The sequence below is a fragment of the Aptenodytes patagonicus genome, chromosome 2, assembly GCF_965638725.1.
Source record: "Aptenodytes patagonicus chromosome 2, bAptPat1.pri.cur, whole genome shotgun sequence".
Taxonomy (NCBI): Eukaryota; Metazoa; Chordata; class Aves; order Sphenisciformes; family Spheniscidae; genus Aptenodytes; species Aptenodytes patagonicus.
This window is the reverse complement of record NC_134950.1, coordinates 8,918,911-8,936,315: the sequence shown is the minus strand read 5'-3', so window position 1 is coordinate 8,936,315 and position 17,405 is coordinate 8,918,911. Positions and strand designations below refer to the sequence as shown.

At 42.0% G+C, this 17,405-nt stretch overlaps 1 protein-coding gene across 2 annotated transcripts in view; it reads right to left on the bottom strand.

Moving 5' to 3' along the window:
• Window positions 1-17,405, bottom strand: part of KCNQ3 (potassium voltage-gated channel subfamily Q member 3) — a 215,971-nt gene that overhangs the window by 33,332 nt on the left and 165,234 nt on the right. For both annotated transcript variants that reach the window (XM_076329077.1, XM_076329078.1), the window contains exons 2-5: window positions 6,253-6,343; window positions 4,365-4,491; window positions 2,461-2,633; window positions 340-495 (exon numbers count right to left, since the gene is read on the bottom strand). In XM_076329077.1, the coding sequence (XP_076185192.1) occupies window positions 340-495; window positions 2,461-2,633; window positions 4,365-4,491; window positions 6,253-6,343 (547 nt within the window). The remainder of the gene's footprint in view (window positions 1-339; window positions 496-2,460; window positions 2,634-4,364; window positions 4,492-6,252; window positions 6,344-17,405) is intronic.

Sequence of the window (17,405 nt, the reverse complement as noted above, 5' to 3'; positions counted from 1 at the left end):
TGTCATGAGAGCTAGGTCTCCCATAGGCATAGGCTATGTCAAGTGCAGTTATACCCAAAGAGGCACTCCTCTAAAAGAGAGGTTTCCCAGAAGCCAAGAGCACAAACTGATTTCTGAGAACGGTTTAAGCACCTAAGGGCCTTTGACTGAAAATCAACAGGGATATAAGTTCTGTTAAATGGTTGTTGGGGCATCCCTACTTTGGCAATGTTATATCAGTAACATGCTCCTCACCCAAATTTAGCAGCACTTATACTGTAAACCTTAACATCAATAATTAATCTCTTCTTGGATATGAAGTTTTTAAGAAGGGGATAAGGTATTGTTGGAGTCACTTACCAGCCCCCACCACAGTGCATCTGCATAGGTTTCAAACTCTTCCTTCATCTCCACCCCATTAGCATCCTTTTCAGGAACATCTTTTTCAACCAGATAAACAAGAAACGAGGATAGGATGAGTGTCAGGAACCCGATGTACCAAGCAGTGATGAGTTCCTGCAAAAGAAACAGATGGACAATGGAGGGGCTGAAAACAGTCTCAATACCCACAGTGGCAGAGTAAACATCAGGAGAAGAGAGAAGCACTGAGGATAACAGCAGAGCTGTCGCTGCTGGCTTGGTCACAGTCCATGACCAGCCCACCTCAGCACTTACTGGGAAATAATGCAGAGATTTACAAGAATTAGCCCTTACATGGCATCTTCCTTGGGAACAGCTTGGAGCAATCTGCAGTTGTAGTTCTGCATAAAGCTGGGTTAAGGGCTTAGCTGCACATGTGACAGAGGGTGCTGCAGGGCTCTGTCCCTGACCTTGACTCTTCCCATTCCTGCTGCCCCTAAGCTTGGTCAGTCTTGGCAGGCAAATCTGCCCTCTAGAGAGGGCAGAGCTCTCTATGCCCTCCACAGAGCCAAGGCTGCAGGATTCAGTTTCTTCTCTTTAGGCATATCAAAGCAGGTTCTGAGGTACGAATTGATGCAATAAGAACGGACATTGAAAATCGTCTGTGTGAAAACAAACCTGAGCTTCCTTGTTTTAGAGGGAGTTACTACAGTGGAGTGTGTGGCTAATCCTACTGAGGTGGGAGATGCAGCAACCCAAGTTCAAATCCAAGCAATGTCTGAAACAAAGCAGAAACTTTTGTGGTGAAGGTCTTCACAAGTGGGTAAAAATCAATATTCCTTTTGTTTTCTGAGAACTGCATTTGCCAAAAAAAAAAAAAAAAAGAAAAAAAGGTTGTAGCTGAGAATTTTGTAATTTGGTCTTGAGATAATTCAACTTTCTTGGCTGATTTCTAGTGTGCAACCACAGAAGGAAATTTGTTGGCAAACCTTGTTATCAAAACTGTTTCTTTAGTGTCTCCAGTGAAGCAAAGTTCTTGCAACCCCTTCTTATCTCCTGCAGCCAGTTGAGGTCCAAAGGGTGGTGGTTGGGAATCAAACAAGGAACATTTGAATGAAATTCCACACAATGAAGACTTAAACAATTTCTAAACAATGTCTTTGGCACATAGACTTCTTCCATGATCTCAGTTTTCTGAGGAACATTTTTGACATAAGTGTTTATGTGCCACCTGTCTTGTAGCAAGTTTATATAGGGAAGAAACAGAAGTTGGTATGAAATGAAGCAGGGTGGGTATCCCTATCAGCCACTACAAAGAAGCAAAGTCTAATTATACTGTGCCAGCTGGCATTTTAATTTTCAAAAACCCCTAAAATGTCAGGAATGTCATTCATGGATAAGAAAAAGCAGTATGTAGCACAGAGTATATGCAATTTTTCTACACCCTGTGCAGATGAGAAATCTCACGTAGAGGATTTTTATGCAGATAGTTTTTAACTTGTAATAATGTTTGGTGAAAATGCAAGAACACAACGTTTCTGTCTGGTGTGAGACAGGATGTGTCTGACTACAGCACCAAGTTAGACTGAGCAAAGATGATTTTAGAAATTTTGTCTGTCTGGGTTCACACTGTGTGCATCTTTGTATTGCCTGACCCATGCTTCCAAAGAGAAATTATACCAGTAGCTCCCTCTGAAACCACATTTCTGCTAACCAGCCTCTTTCCATCCCTCCGGAGTCCTGCTCCACCTGTTGATCAGACAAGTCTGAGAAGCCACTACAAATATGTTGCAAATACAGAGGCATTTCTGTCAAAGATTTCAACATACTTCACCGTGAAAGGGATGTCCCTGCTCTCATTCAGTGTAAAGGCAGAATTCCTGTTGTAATGAGTGAGGGAATGAACACTCTCTCTTGTCACTTTCTAGCACCACTATTGAGTAGAGACAAGGGGTAGAAATGGTTCAGAGAATGGAAGAGGGAATAAAGCTGAAAGCACAAAACTATTGCTTGAACTACTAGACACAATCCCAAGGCATTGCTGTACCTGTGCATCCCCTCTCTTTCCCTTCAACATCTCTCCCCCAAGCCCCAGCTAAGCCCTGCAAGCTCCTCACTTACTTTGCTATGTGCACAAATGGCTGATCCCAAAAGTTTCCATGTACCGCCCCGCCTGTCCATTCGGAGCATCCGTAGGATCTGAAGGAAGCGGAGGCTTCTGAGAGATGTGGCCAGAACATTGCCCTGGTTCCCAACAGCAACCACTGGCACTGAAGCAATCAGCACAAAGATATCTGCAAGGCGAAAAGAACAAAGCCTGCCAACAAAAGTGGCCCCGTCACCTGCTTCTTAATCCCATCTGGTTGTGCTGCAAATTTCCCTAGGCAAATTTTAAAGCTGCCTGAAAATGCCTTCTCTTGCCAATTAAACGGATATCTGCACCTGCCACACAGCCAGCATCATGCACAGAACCCACCAGAAAGCCTCATAATCTATTTACAGATCCATGCACTGGACTTGAGACACTGTCTGAGCTATGCCGACAGAAAAACAACCTTAAATTCATTTGTCCCACAGGAACACCATAGTGAACAGGTCAGCAGGTAAGAAATCCAGTTTTTGATAGTGCATCTAGTATTTTGTTCTTTTGGCTGAGTTTTCCCATTAAGATCTCAAAGCCAGTACTACTATTTTTTATAAGCGCTCAATTTGCTGATTAACTGAAGAGGTTTGAAATGCAAATCACATTGCTTTTTCTTGTTTTATTTCTTTTTCTTTCTTTTCCTTGTTTCCCCCCTGCTTTTTGATCCTATACATATATAAAAAAAAAGTGGTACTAAAAGGCTTCAAACATTCTCCGGGCACTCAGTCTTTAGATTGTCTTCATATTGTATTTCCAGCCAAAAAGCGTGGCACCGGATGGATTTCAGATTTATTCACTTTCAATCATTCTCAAAACAAACTTGTGCCAGTGACAACCAAGAGGTGATATTAATAAATCCAGTGGGATCTTTTCTGTTCTTTACCCAGATACCAATGAAGATTCATTCTCAGAAGTGAGATGACACTATTACTGAGAAGGTATGAGACAGTATCAATCTCACTTGCTCACACCGTGCTCTACTGTCTTCACAATGCTATTAGAAGTATAAGAAGTATTTATACAACAGTAACACCCAAAGAAGCACTACTAAATTGAAGATAGCACAGATGCACAAAGTAAATTTGTTCCAATTTTGTCTACCATTTAGACCCATAAGATGAACAGAAGGAGGGGAGAGGGAAGAGGGTAGCATGTATTCATGTAACTGCAGCACCACGGCTCCCCAGAGTGCTATGTGCTGTACAAATAAAGAACAAAAAGCTAGTGCTTGGCCTGAAGGGCATCAAAAGAAATGAGGGAGTCCTGGAAACAGTGAACGAATGTGGATGTGCATGACAGGTGCTCAGGGCAGAGTAAGCTCCTAAATGTTGGCTAGTTGGTTTGTGGACATAATGGGGAGTTTTAGGAGTGGATTCAAACATGCATAATGAGTAGTTTTATGATAGTTGTAGGCAGTGCCTTCCAAGCCTGAAAGATAACACGGGTGAAATCACAAAGATACTTGTTTGCAAATGCAGACCAACATTACAAAGGTAAAACACAACATTTGAATATGAAAGAGGGCTGGGGAAGATGACACAGTGTTGGGATCTGAAGTGGTTTGAAACTAAAGGCAGACAGTATATTTTGGTATGAGCTTAAGAAAAATGCAGTGGGACTCAGGACAAGAAAAATGTGTTCAAAGAGTAGAAGGATCCATTTTTTTCTCACTGACCAGACACTCAAGAGCCTCTCGAATGAATTGTTATTGCCGGGTACTTCAAATAACTGCTCCAAGCAGGACACAGCTCCTAGCACAAAGGGCAGATCTGATTTCAGTGCTCTTTGCACTGCCATTCACTGGTTCTTGGACATCCCCCCAAACTGGCTTAGAAGGAAAAGGACATAACAGGGAAAACAGTAGTAGAGAGCATGTGCTTACCCAGCATGCACAAAGGCTTCCTGGCAAATTTGAGTCTCCCCCTCCATCCTTTGTAACGACAGCAACACCCAGCAGCCCAGATTCTTAAGGCAAACTCTGCTCCAAAGATGAAAATGGCAAAAGTTTCCTGTATCAAAGACACAAACTACATTGTTAGACTCGTAACAAGTTTTGCAATAATTCTGGACACATGGAGATAGATGAAGGAAACGGATGAGATGCAAGTGTGTGAGAGAGAGAGAGAGAGAGGAAAAAAGTGGGGAGGAGTATATAGGTTGATTAAAGAGGCAAGGCAAAGTGGGACATAGATTTACAGCCTGCTAATTACTCTGCAGAAAGGATGTGCCCCTGCTGTTGGGTAAATGTGAAGTGCTTGCCCTGCCTTGATGGAAGGGCAATTACTTCACAAAAAGACCTCCTGTTTCACACAAAATAAGAATATATATGTGAGTGGTGACTGCAAAGTCCCCAGTGCACCGTATACCCACACCCGGGGCTACCCACCAGCAGCTTGTTCATGCAACCGTATCTATAGAAACAAAGACAGGATACAGTATATTCATATGGTGATAAATTTAAGGCAATAATAAAGGCATATATAAGACAAATTTAAGGCATATATTATCCCCTTAAATTTCTGGTGCATGGAAGAATGGGATTTTCCACCTTCCTCAAGAACTCTTCTAAGCATGAGGAGGGAATGGGGAGGAAAGAGCTTCTCTGAGGTGCTCAGTGGAGATGGGCCAAGGGCAGCATGGGGCACACAGTTACTTTTCCTCTCTGTGAATAGCTGGCAAGGAGGAAAGGTTTTTTTTTCCTGATGCTCATACCCACAGCTGCTAGGCACTTCTGAAAACCGCTGAGAGCCACATAAAAGCAAGCACAGGGGAAGGAAAAATAACCTCAGGCTTTTTCAAATGAGAAAAGATGTGTCTGAGCAGGGTAACAGGGACCAAAAGTGAGTTTCACATTTCCTAGGGCATGAGGGTGTTTTCATACAGGCACTTTTTGAGAAGGAACATGCAAGGGAAATTCACCTTTCATTCCTTTTGGCATTTAGTTCTTGCTTGGATCTACATGTCTCTGGGGGTACAAGGGGAAATGGAAATTGAGATCCCGGAACTATCCTTGCTGTGCAGTTTCCCTAGGGATGTTTTGCTACACAGGCAGGTTAAGTGAGAAGTTGTGTCCTCTATTTCATGACAGCTATGGGAGCAGAGGAAGTTCTTTGTTAGGGTCATTTTCATAAAATGATGAATACGTCATGTTTATACTTAGTGAGGGGTTTTTTCCTATTTTTTTTCTTCTTCTGCCAAATGGGAGGCCTACAGAAAATACAGTCTTGAGCATGAACTCCAGCATTTATAAAACAAGCATTCTGGAAACACAGAGAAAGGAATATATGTATTACAAACACATTTTCTCTCATGGATAGTCATCGGAGGCACTGCTTGCAACAATTTCAGTTATGCTGCTATTGGGCACAAGCATGAGTCCAATTCTGATGACCTCCCTTGAAAGAAATGCTGGGATTGGTAGAATACTGTCGAATGAATCAAAATTCTTGAAAAATCCCCAAAAAATGAGTTTTCAAATGTGCTCAGGTTTGTACTGATACTTCGATGGAGAACTGTTAGGCAAATGCTGAAAAACCATTATTTAAAAGTCTCAGGGTAATATTTTTCCTCTCTCCTTACTTCCCTTTTACTCAGTTGGTGTTGACAATGGACTGGGAACTCTCCAATATGTAAGTGTACGGTCACTGCTCCAGGACCAACAGAAGCAATCTTATTGCATGCAGAGCTGGGAGTAAGTTTCCATCACTGCTGATGGGGCTGATTTCAATTCAAGGACATTGCCAGGGTGATGCAGCAGCCAGTCTACTTACCAGCAAGAGGAGCCAGTCTCCCGAAACAGTTTCATACTCCTTGAAAGTTGTCAGGACAGCTAAGATCAAACACCCCAAGACAATCAGAAACCTGGAATTAAATAAAAGGAAAAAACACAGCATTGTTACCCCTCTTTGTATTTGCATTGGAGATGTTGCCTATAAAAACCTGGGTGGAGACCTTCAGGGGATGGTTACTTCCCATCGGTGAGCAGTGAGGTGGGCTCTCGTGAAGATCCAGGGTTCTCAGCCTGGAGGGGGGGGGGGGGGCTGGCAGTCAAGAAATCATGGCAAGATCCTAAATCAGAACGGTCCTGGGACAGACATGCATTAATTAACTCGTTTGCATTCTTCAGGAAGGAAATGGATGATACTGCATTTTGGGAAGGGATTGGCAGAGGACTGTAACGCTCAGGAGGTCTGTTCCAAGCTGATGTGCTGTGCACTTCACAAAATGGCACTGCAGTTACAGTGGAATAAATCTACTTGGCACATCCTGAGACCTGGGAAACAGTAAACGCTTCAATACAATGCACCACCAGGACAAACCCTCCCTTGAAAACTGCACTGCATTTATTTTTTCTTTCCCTTTTGGCGCTCATTTCTATGCAGATGAAAAGATAAAAAGGTTTGAAAGAGAAACAATAGAGAGGGTAAAGTTCTGCTCTCCAATAAATGCAGTGCGTGATAAATCACTACCCCTGTGCTATTGTCTGTACGTGAGGCTCCAGAACACAGAGATTTGACAGAAAATTTAACTCCCACTGCTGGTAAATCCAATTCAGTCCAAACTAAAGTCGTGTTGATCTGCTTTGTAAAACTATTCCTAGGTTCAAGCTATTCAAAATCTTTTATATATAAAGAGGTAAGAAAAATCAAGGGAGTCTCGTAAGTGATTACTGTGAAGCAGAATGGGGGAAGCTCATATTCTAGTACTTCATGTACCCAGATCATGGACATTTTAATGTGCTCCCAAAACCTGATCCACAGGAACAGAGGGGCAGGTGGCCATGGAAATATTTCCAAGCTTAGTGAATAAATTGGAAGGATGTCTCCATAAAAGCTCTGGATCCCTTGCTTTCATAGCTAGGGTACATCAAAGCAATAATAGGCATTAGGTACTGAAATCACCCAGGGAAAAAAGCTTGTTAAGAATCGAACTGTGTTTACAGTGTACTACCTGTTTTGAATTTCAATCTGATACCTAAAGTGTGATTTCATTTCTTGATGAATAAAACTCCACTTTGTTTCACTGGGTGAAATGAGCAGAATCCACAGCCTGCAGTGTGGAGGCAGCGAGCAAGGACCATGGGGAAGGGAGGCTCAGCTCAGAGACACGTGTCCTCTAACCTGTCTTGGGGTTTTGTTTCCTTCATGTACAGGGAAAACTAGGGCTAAGGGAGCATGTTCTGAGAATTTGCAACATTTTTGCAGCTGGAGTAAAAGGAGAGAGGTTAGCTCCTGCTGCCTTTTCGGAAGGAATTTCCTCCAAACAGCATCAACTAGCAACCTCCATGCAAGGAACAGGAAACAGTGAAACACTTTACAGAAAACCCTGAAGGATTACCTTGCTGTGGCTTTCCTAACATTAGCTATTCAGACTGAAGTTTCCTATGCCAGGAAAATTTCAGATCAGCCATTTTGAGCAAGGTTAGAACAGAAATAAATGTGTTGGCTCATGCTAAATAATTCTGAATTTCTTTGACAAGTTTCACCTTCTCCCACTCACCAGCCATACTCTAGAGCAAGGGTTATGTGGTTGGTAGGAAACAGCCTTTGGGTCCAAAACGTGTCTTTTACCATCTACCTATGATAACCACACTCCTGCTGCTCAAGACATGTTCCTGCCATGCCCTCAAGCTTGCTTTGTCACACCATATCTTGCTGTCCCCACCTTGCAGTTACGAAGCCAGTGGCTCACTGGCTTCCCAAGACCCATGATCCAGCCACCCTGCACCTCTATGAGCAAACTGGTGCGAACTCAACCGAGACAACGTGATTCCTTTGATTAGCTATAAACCACCTATGATCTGCCACATTACAGTGGTACCGTCACTAATTCTCCATTTAAAGCCTTGAGCTACTGCTACTTGATGCTTTCCATTACAGCCATTTCTTTATACCATGTGAAGAGCCCGTCACCCATCAGCTCACAAGTATCATTTCAACGATTTAATGAAAGGCAGAACACACTGAAAACAGTTCAAGGAAATTACATCACCAGCTACTTAAACTAAAGGCGTGAATTTACGATATCATTCAACAAAACAGCACTGTCAATTAAAGATGACGTGCAGATTTTTGTCCAAGAGGAAGAGAGAAGATAGTAGTGAAATCGTCATCTTTTGCCTAAAACTGCCTGCGGTTTTACCACTAGAGGGTGTCGGTGCTCCATAGAGCAAGGGGATACGGCGCTCACTCCGGTTTTCCTTCCCCATGAAACAAACTCAATGCAGGTGATGTTCAGGTGATCCCACCCATGTATTTGATCACTGCAAGAAAAGCAGTCTCACAGCGATGAAAAGGCTTTTCCTTGGTCACTAAAAAACCCAAATGTTGGCATTAACGGACAAGGGGTGCTGCTAGCTCGATCGCTCTGTGCGCCACAGCCCATGCTGCAAGCCCCACTGCTCAAAGTGAGAGCCCACCCATGAAAACAACAGATCATGCAAGACAAAAAAAGTAAAAGTAGGGTGAGAGGCTGAGACTGGAGATCACAAGTCACCATGAATAATTTTGAGGGCAAATCTGAGCACAGAATGTGGTCTGAACCCCCTGTTGCAGGAAGTGCAAGAATGCAGCCCAGAAGAGTGCCTTGGAGGTGCAACTGCTCAGCAGGAACCACAACCCAAAAAAACACACAGCCCACAGAGCCAGGCTTCTGCTCCTTCTTGCAGTGCTCTGGGGTGTGCAGGGAAGAAAAGCCCGTGTTGGGACACATAACTGCAATCCATCTTGGAAGGGTCAGCTATCCTCCTACCACTCTGTTTCCGAAGGATAAACACCCACTGCAAGTTAATCAAATCACATCTCAGCAATCTTCCCTTAGCATCTGAAATGACGACCGTGTTCAGAGCATGTCATGAATTTTAATCTCCATCGGTGCTATGCAACACATTGATTTCCCTGCAGCCTCTTCTGTTTCGGATCTTGGTGTTTACAAAACCTGCAAGTCTTCTGGTGTCCTCTTTCTATGGAAGATGCTACACAGGTGTCATGTTTTTTTCATCAATCCCCCTTGCTCAGCAAAGATGATAACAAGGTACATCTTCACCTTGCTGCTTATGCCCATATTGTGGACATATGTACCACCTACGCCCATATCGTGGCCTTGGGAACATAAAGACTCTTAACTTGCTTGACAGCTGCGGAGTCTGTATTGTCCTATGGCAATAGGACAATAGCTGAGTCTATTTTGTTTAATTTCATCTTTTAGAGGTAGCAGTGTGGGTCCAGTGGTTGAGCCTGACTGTAAAATCATAACGGGCAAATCTCAGGGAAAGAAACTGCTGAAATCATAGGGGATGAGCAGGGGGAAGACTAACACTGACCTGAGGCAGAGAGGGAGAAAGTCTCAAATTTACTCACAGTTATAATGACACTATCCATGGGACATAGAGCACCAAGGGTTACAAGAAAGAAATAGGGTAAAAGTCAAGGTTTAGTAATGAAAATTGAGTCCTATTAAGCCTAAACTTCCCATTGAACAGTGTTTCAGCACGTGGCAGTCCAGACTTCAAGACTGTAAATCAGATATGTCAAATGAGGATCTGAATTTGGTTCTCCAGTTTTTAGAATCATCCTTGCTATCATTTTACATCCTTTTTCACAGCCCATTACATTGTACCTATTTGCAGTATTATGCCTAAAATCCTGATTAGTTTCTTGTATGTGTAAGTTCCAGACAGCCAAATGGCAGTGGTCTTTTGTCACTGTCACAACTAATATGCTATTCTAGTAAATACATGTTCTTATAATTGGAAAACACATGTTTAACACTCATATTTTCTAATCATACTATTTTGATGTATTAAATGCAGTATTCCAAAAACAATACATATTTTTTCCAGGAAATAAGAAGTAATTTATGGCTATGTTAGACCATGAATCTAATGTTTCTTGGATGACCATCACAGACTGTTTTGTTTGGTAAATTTTGATTTCTTTTAATATTTCACATTCTTTGAGTTTCTCTTCTATATCTGCTTTCATTTGAAGCCAATATAATGAAGATCTAGCTGAGAACTTTTATATTTTTTCCATATATATGCGCTCATCATGTATCCTGTTCACCACCTCTTTCTTCAAAATTTTAGGAGCAGATCACATAGTAATTTGCCTATAATCTATTCCAAAACATAGCAGTCTTTTTGAAGCTGTCATGAGGACTAGATACATCACAGGCAGGCCAAACAATATTTGCATCAGGCATCATTTTGGCAAATTTTTGTGCTGTGTGACAAAATTTTAAGTCTCAATTAGGCTTACAGTTAATAGAGAGGCAAGTGTGCTTCTAGTGTACAACTCACGTTGTTTTAAAGTAGACGGCTCAAGCTGGTCAGAAGCACCTACAGAGACAATTTCTTCTCTATAACTGTAAGGAAAGACTGTAGTGACTAGCTCCTATGGAGAAGTTTACTCTGTAAATTAGCTGAATGCCACCCCTTATGTTCAGCCTTGTTTTGAATAGGATTACAAATGCTATCTTTTAATTATATATTTTTGCTACTGAAAGAAGTAGCCTACCAGCCATACCAGCCTACTTCTTACATGACCAGGTTTCTCTGAAATCCCTTGCTGTAAATTTAGGTATCACATCTACATGTGGTCGAGGATCCTGCTTACAAAATAATAATCCAGGCTCTGGGCAGGAAAGCCTCTTGAACAGTTACTAGTAAGAAATCCCCTCCAGTGCGACAGTGCATAGACTTCTGTTTGCTCTCACATCTCACATCTTCATTTCTTGCAAGCCATTGGAATTTCCTCTGTCTCCAAATGTTCTTATGAATCTGAGATTTTTCTGCTTTGCTTCATTTGGCCCTTTCTTGTTTTCCCTTAAAACTTGTGTTCTAGTTTCATTATGTTCTGCCACCTGGTAAATGCTAATGGAATTCTCTAAGATTATATTAGGAAAACCTGGCAGTGTTTTGCTCAATTTTTGTTTTATGGTTCCCAGTGCAATATGGTCCTAAAACCATGGTTCCCACACAATTTCCAAATTTCATATTGGAACAACCTTATTTTCTCCAACTATTGGCTTTTACCCATAAGGATTAAAAATGCATCTTTTCTCACAGTTCTTTCAGTTGCTCTATATTCCTACCCACCATCTTTTTCTCTGCATCCAAACTTCAGTTTTCACAGAACATCTGCAGTATCTTGCACTGATCGTTTTATGGTTGCTAATGAGAGGCTTGAGTTGGGATTTTTAACACTAAAAAATGACATTACCAAATATTTGAGAACAGCTCTTCAGAGAGAAGGGAATGCATGCCTGACTTTCACAGACTTGGGAATATTCACTGTTTAATATTTAGATTCTTACACCTCTGCTATTCCAAGCAATAGGCCAGCTACTCTTACAAAGATCAGTACTGAGATAAAGGTGACGGGAAAAATCTGAAAACTTTGTGAGGCTACAATTGTGCACTGTGTAGAGGGGTACGGGGAAGTGCACTGAGAAACTCAGCGGGGGTCCTGGAGAAGGAGTGAAAAAGCAGCAAGTGCTGCAGTTAGGGATGTTCAAAGGTTCCTCTTTCTCTGCATCCACAGATTCCACTGAGTACACACACAGAGCTCCATGCAGGAGCCCCTGGCCCAATGCCATCATACAGCAAGGACAAGGTAGAAATGCCATGCTCAGTAAGCTGAATTGCACTCGTGCTCTGCTGCAATGGCAGAGACAGAGCAAGATCCTCCACAAGATGCTGGAGGAAACCCTAGGAAGTAAGGAAAGATCCCCAAAAGATTCCTAGTCTCACTGGCATACCAGCTGATCTGGCAGGTGATGAAGTGGTAGCCCAGAAGACAGTAGTCCATTGGTGACAGAAGTGAGAGACATTGTCCCTCTCACAGTAGGAAGCTGAGCCAGAAAAGCCTAAATGCTTATTCATGCCAAGTTTTTTATGACCTTGGGTTCTCATTGGCAGGAGTGCCTCTGACCGGGCTTCATTGCTGTTTCCCTAAGTTTGGAAAGCTTTTAAAAAGCAAGATCTGGGAGAGGAGGATCTGTGCCCCTTCACAGCAGGGCATTTAAGGTGCCAAGGAACAGCTTTTAAATCAGACAGTTCCTCTCTCCTGTCCTCTGCATACAAGCCAAGAGCCTGGTTAAGGCCTTGGTTAAGGCTTTTTCTTCAGGTCCAGTCCTAAAAACTTTTTGCTTCAGTCCCCTGTGTACCACCATTGCCAGCTTCCTTAGGGAGTCTGGCATGCTGGTATAAAATATTTTGGGTCAGCAATGTCACCATCATCCTGGATTTTCTGCTCTAGGGGACATTTCAGAAGAATGGCCTGACACATTTCCCAGGTTTGCTGGCATGAGAGTGCAAAATGGAAAGCTCAGAGCACTACATTTCCCTGCCTGATTTTTCTTATCTTGGAAGACAAGAGTCATCCACCAAGATCCCATTTCCATCTTGTCTCTGAGACAAGTTTTAAAGATGCTCTGAAAAGTCTAGCATACATAGGTTACAAGAAGAGGCCTAGACATACCACATGGGCGACCGGGGGACAGATCGCAGAAGTGAAGGAGAGGCAATGACAGCATTAGCTACCAAGGAGTTAGATGTCTCCTATCCTCCTGCAGCTTGAATAAGGATGGAAAACCTTCTCACTGTTGCAACTAAATTTTCTGAGTTGCTCTGTTAATGGTTTTAAATTCTATTTTTATATTAAGTGAATGACATTGGACTGAACTCTTGCTTGGGGCTTTTATCTGCCATGACTAGTATGCCTGTCCATGGGCTTATCTCTGGCTGGCAGCATGCTGTTAATTGAGTTGAGACTCAGACTATGAAACACAGTGGGCCATGCAGCACAGCAAAGCAGGAACAGCAGAGCCAAACCGCATTACCCAGCAGCCCCAGCTGCAAGAACTGCAAATCAAATGACTTTCAGAAATGCTTCTAACAGGACATTCTCCAAAGGACATTACCAAATTTGTGTGAAGCCATTTGAAGGTAAACTTTAATATTCATACATTGATTTCTCCTAAATTTTGTGAAATAGAAGTGTAGGACATTTGAAAGTCAGCCTGTAATTCAACAGTCAAGTGCCCAGCCTTCAGCAAACCCCGTAAAGAAGAAAAGTGAATTTAGAGTATATAAAGAGCCTAAGGTAAGAGCATTAATCATCCATGTCAACACTTAAACATCCTAGGTAGGAATTTCCAGGAAAGTACCTTTCTAAGCATCATCAACACTGTTGTGTCTAGAGATGAAAAATCAAGGAGTCCACTTCCAAACATGAAAAAATCTCAAGGATACCCAAGAATTAGAATCTCTCACACAGACATGTACTAATCTCCTCACAAACCCTTCCCATTTCTTTAGGAATGAGGAGAGGAATGTGTTAAGTCCTCTGAGTTAATTTTTAGGGAGGTCCAAATAGTGAAATGGGAGAAACTTCTGAACCCACTGTTGTGCCTTTGCCTTAACTGAGCACACTGTTGTGATATTTTCTTCCTTCCCATTTGAAATCAATGAAAACCAAAAGACTGTAGAGGAGAGGGGAAAAAAAAAATAAAAAAAAGAAAACCAGTCAAACAACCTACCCACTCTTTCTTGCACCTGACCAATTCCCTTTTCTCACAGGCACTCATGTCAAACATATTAGGTCCTCCAAAGGCGATAGAGCTGAGAGGGAATTTCTAATATCAGGAAGACAGCACTGTCCAGAAACAGCCCCTGTAGTCTCTAATACAGGATTTCTAGATAGGGAAAAGATAATGTTAATTTGGTAGCCGGGCAGATTCCTACGGTGAATGAGAGAATGAGAGAAAATGATGGAATGAGAGAAAAGAGAATCTTTACTCTTTAACCAAGACTTCAACTCATTTTGGAGCTTTGGCAGTTTTGGGTTTTTTTCTATTTTTGACCCTAAATTGCAAAAGAAGATATTTTTTTTAAACAATGCCAACACTTCCAACCTAATCTAGCACTTTCAGACAGGTGGGATTGCCAAGTGAAAAAACAATTTCCAATTTGGACTGTATCTTCTTTGCCTGTGCCATCTCAAACTCCATCACACACTCACCTTTATGTGTGAACATGAGCACTTTATGCAATGATCTCAGTTTTCACACGGAGTGGGACATTCAGAAGAAAAGTTGCATAGTGCCATTCCCAATGGACTTTTTTGCACAGTGAAAGAGTTGCAACTGTGTAAGGAAAAGGTGCATGGCTGCACATGACCTGCACCCCGCAACAACACTGCCAGTACGCTCCAGGTCCAGGTAACAGTTTAGTGGGTTTTCCATTATGGGCAATGAAGGGTGTCCTGATAATGCAGCTCCCGTGGAGCCAGATGTATGGCTCAATTTATCTCCTGGATTACAGGAGATAAATATTATCACTTTAAGAGCCCCTTTCTGAATTTTCTGGTATTAACTCCACAGAGAGCTCTATCATTTTGCACCTGAGCCGGTCACAGTTTTGGCTGTGACGCAGGGCACTTGACTCAGGACTTTTCCAGCTGAAAGCATGAAGTATTACAGCTAGAATGGAAGAGATATCTTTTCCACATAGTGTTTAATCACTGGCTACACTGGAGAAAATCAGACAAAGATCTCAGATCCTTGCTTTGAACTATCCAGTTGTTGGGGTTTTTTTAATCCAGGAGGATTTTTTGAACTTTTTCGAATTTTTATATGTGAAGAGTGCAGAGTCATCACTGCTTCTTACTTTGTGTGACAACACTGCACATCAGTTTTTCTTAACAAACTGGTCTGTAGCCTATGACCCATTCACAAATCCAGTGGTGCTGCAAATCAAGCACACATCAATCAGTCAGGAAAGGATTTATTACTGTGCAGAATACAAAGTAGATGAGCTGCTCTCAATTTATTCACAGGGAGAGAAGAGAAGGAGAAAGGATCTGTGCTAAAAGATGCATGGGCTAAACTCACGTTACAGCAGCTGTGGATCAAATGAACAGTGGTCGTGTGGAGTAACGTTTTTTTCTTGGGATATGCAAATTAACACAGGCAAAATACTGTGTTAATAGACAGACCAAACTTCCCTGCAAATCAAACCACATTTTGAGTCCAGTTTGACTTGATGGTGTCCCTATAAACCTTTTCTTACATCAGACTCTTCATTTTTCCTTCATGCTCCATAGATACGCAGGCTGTAGTTTGGCATTGATGATCAGTCAGGCAACAAGGTTTCACAGCTCTGGCCAGTACCCCATAAAATGGCATTATCTGGAGGCCAGGGGAAGGCCACTGAGTGCTGAATGCAGAATATTCTTGAATATCTCTTTCTACAAAAGAACTGGGGATGTCTCAGAGGCTTTAGATTATCTCAGATATCACATGAAAATAGCCATTTTTAAACATATCAATGCAGGGGTCTTATCTCAGTTAGAAACCTACCCAAGGGATGAGCTTTTATCAGATAATTATGGACAGCCTGGTGCAACTTCACTCTCTAGCTGCTGCTCCATAGGAGCGCGGATGTCCCATAGGTTCTGTTACATATTTGCCAGCTCTATATGGATACTGAAGATCCCCCATGGTGTCTCATAGTGCACTAGGTGCACATGATTCAAGCCTCGGTTCATTGCCTTTTTGGAGGAGATGACTCCATTATACCCACTGAGAGTATCACCAGAGTCCTGGCGCTGAACACAGTGTCACGTGGAAGAAAATGCATTTTGGATGTCAACCTGAACAGCATGGTCTCCCAATCACACCTTCCCCAGCTGGCCAAATGCTAACTGCCATGCCCTTTCTCACAGTGCAAAAATGAAACCACTCAGCTGCACACCAGTCAAACCTCTGCCACAGGTCTTATGCCCTTTAATACCTGCATTTCAAAATATATTTAAGGGCCTCTCTTCTCATAGTTCTATATGAACACTGGAAAGATTTTTTTAACAATTTACTAGGAAGACAGAAGAGGGACAGAAAGTGGATTTCAACCCTAAAATGTCAGCTGCTGCCTTGATGGTTTAACACATGACAAGATATGTGAGCTGGATAGAAATGTGAGGGGGGTGATCAATTGCTTAGAGGCAAATCCCTTTATAATAGTGGGGTTTTAATATCTCTTTTCAAACTAATGAGAGAATGTCAATAACTTTAAAGTGATTCAGCAAAGGTGCTTACAGAGGCTGTGTCATGTGGAATGTCTATAGGATCTGCACTTCCACAGGAAAGAGTGTTGAAGGGTCTGCAACTCCCAGTGGGCTGCAGACCCCTGGTGCTAACAGAGCCGCTAAGGTCAACACAGGAACAGCTGAAGCATATAGTACTGATAAGTTATATGTGCTCCTTTTTCACCTCCAGTTCACATTCATTAGTAAATTATGAGTTGCGTTAGCATGGCAAATGGATCATGTCCTCCTGAAGGTGAACTTTGGATAAGCTCTTTAGAGACCATTGTATCCTCAGAACTCTGATTTACACAACTAAACAATAACAATAGCACATGGATTTGTACCTATGTAAATTTGATGCTGTTTTAAAGTATTTCTGCTGCTTTATATTACCATAAGCAATTAGTCAGCATTCAAAATTCAGAATGATCATCTGTAAGCATGTGATATTTCATTTGAACTCTGAAGTTGAAGCCTTTGGAGGAGGTTATCAGCCTTTTCCAGACCTGCCCAATTTTATTCCTGAAGTGTTTTACCAACATCTGTAACAATGCTTCTCAACTCAATGTATGATGGCCCCTTTGCTCAACTGACTCGTTAATATCTCAGATTGCATTATCCCTGTTTAACCCAACAGTTTCAAACAAAGACAATTCTATCAAACCTTCAGGAAAAAATGGCAATATGGAAGGGAATATTTTTATTTGTTTTTCTTTGAAGAAAGTTGGCAGAGAATTCAGCATATGCAAGTACATTTAGAAAAATAAAACCCAGTTTGCAGTAATGAGAAGTTCTGCATGCAGAATACAATCTAGCAAAGCAGTTAAGTCTGTGCT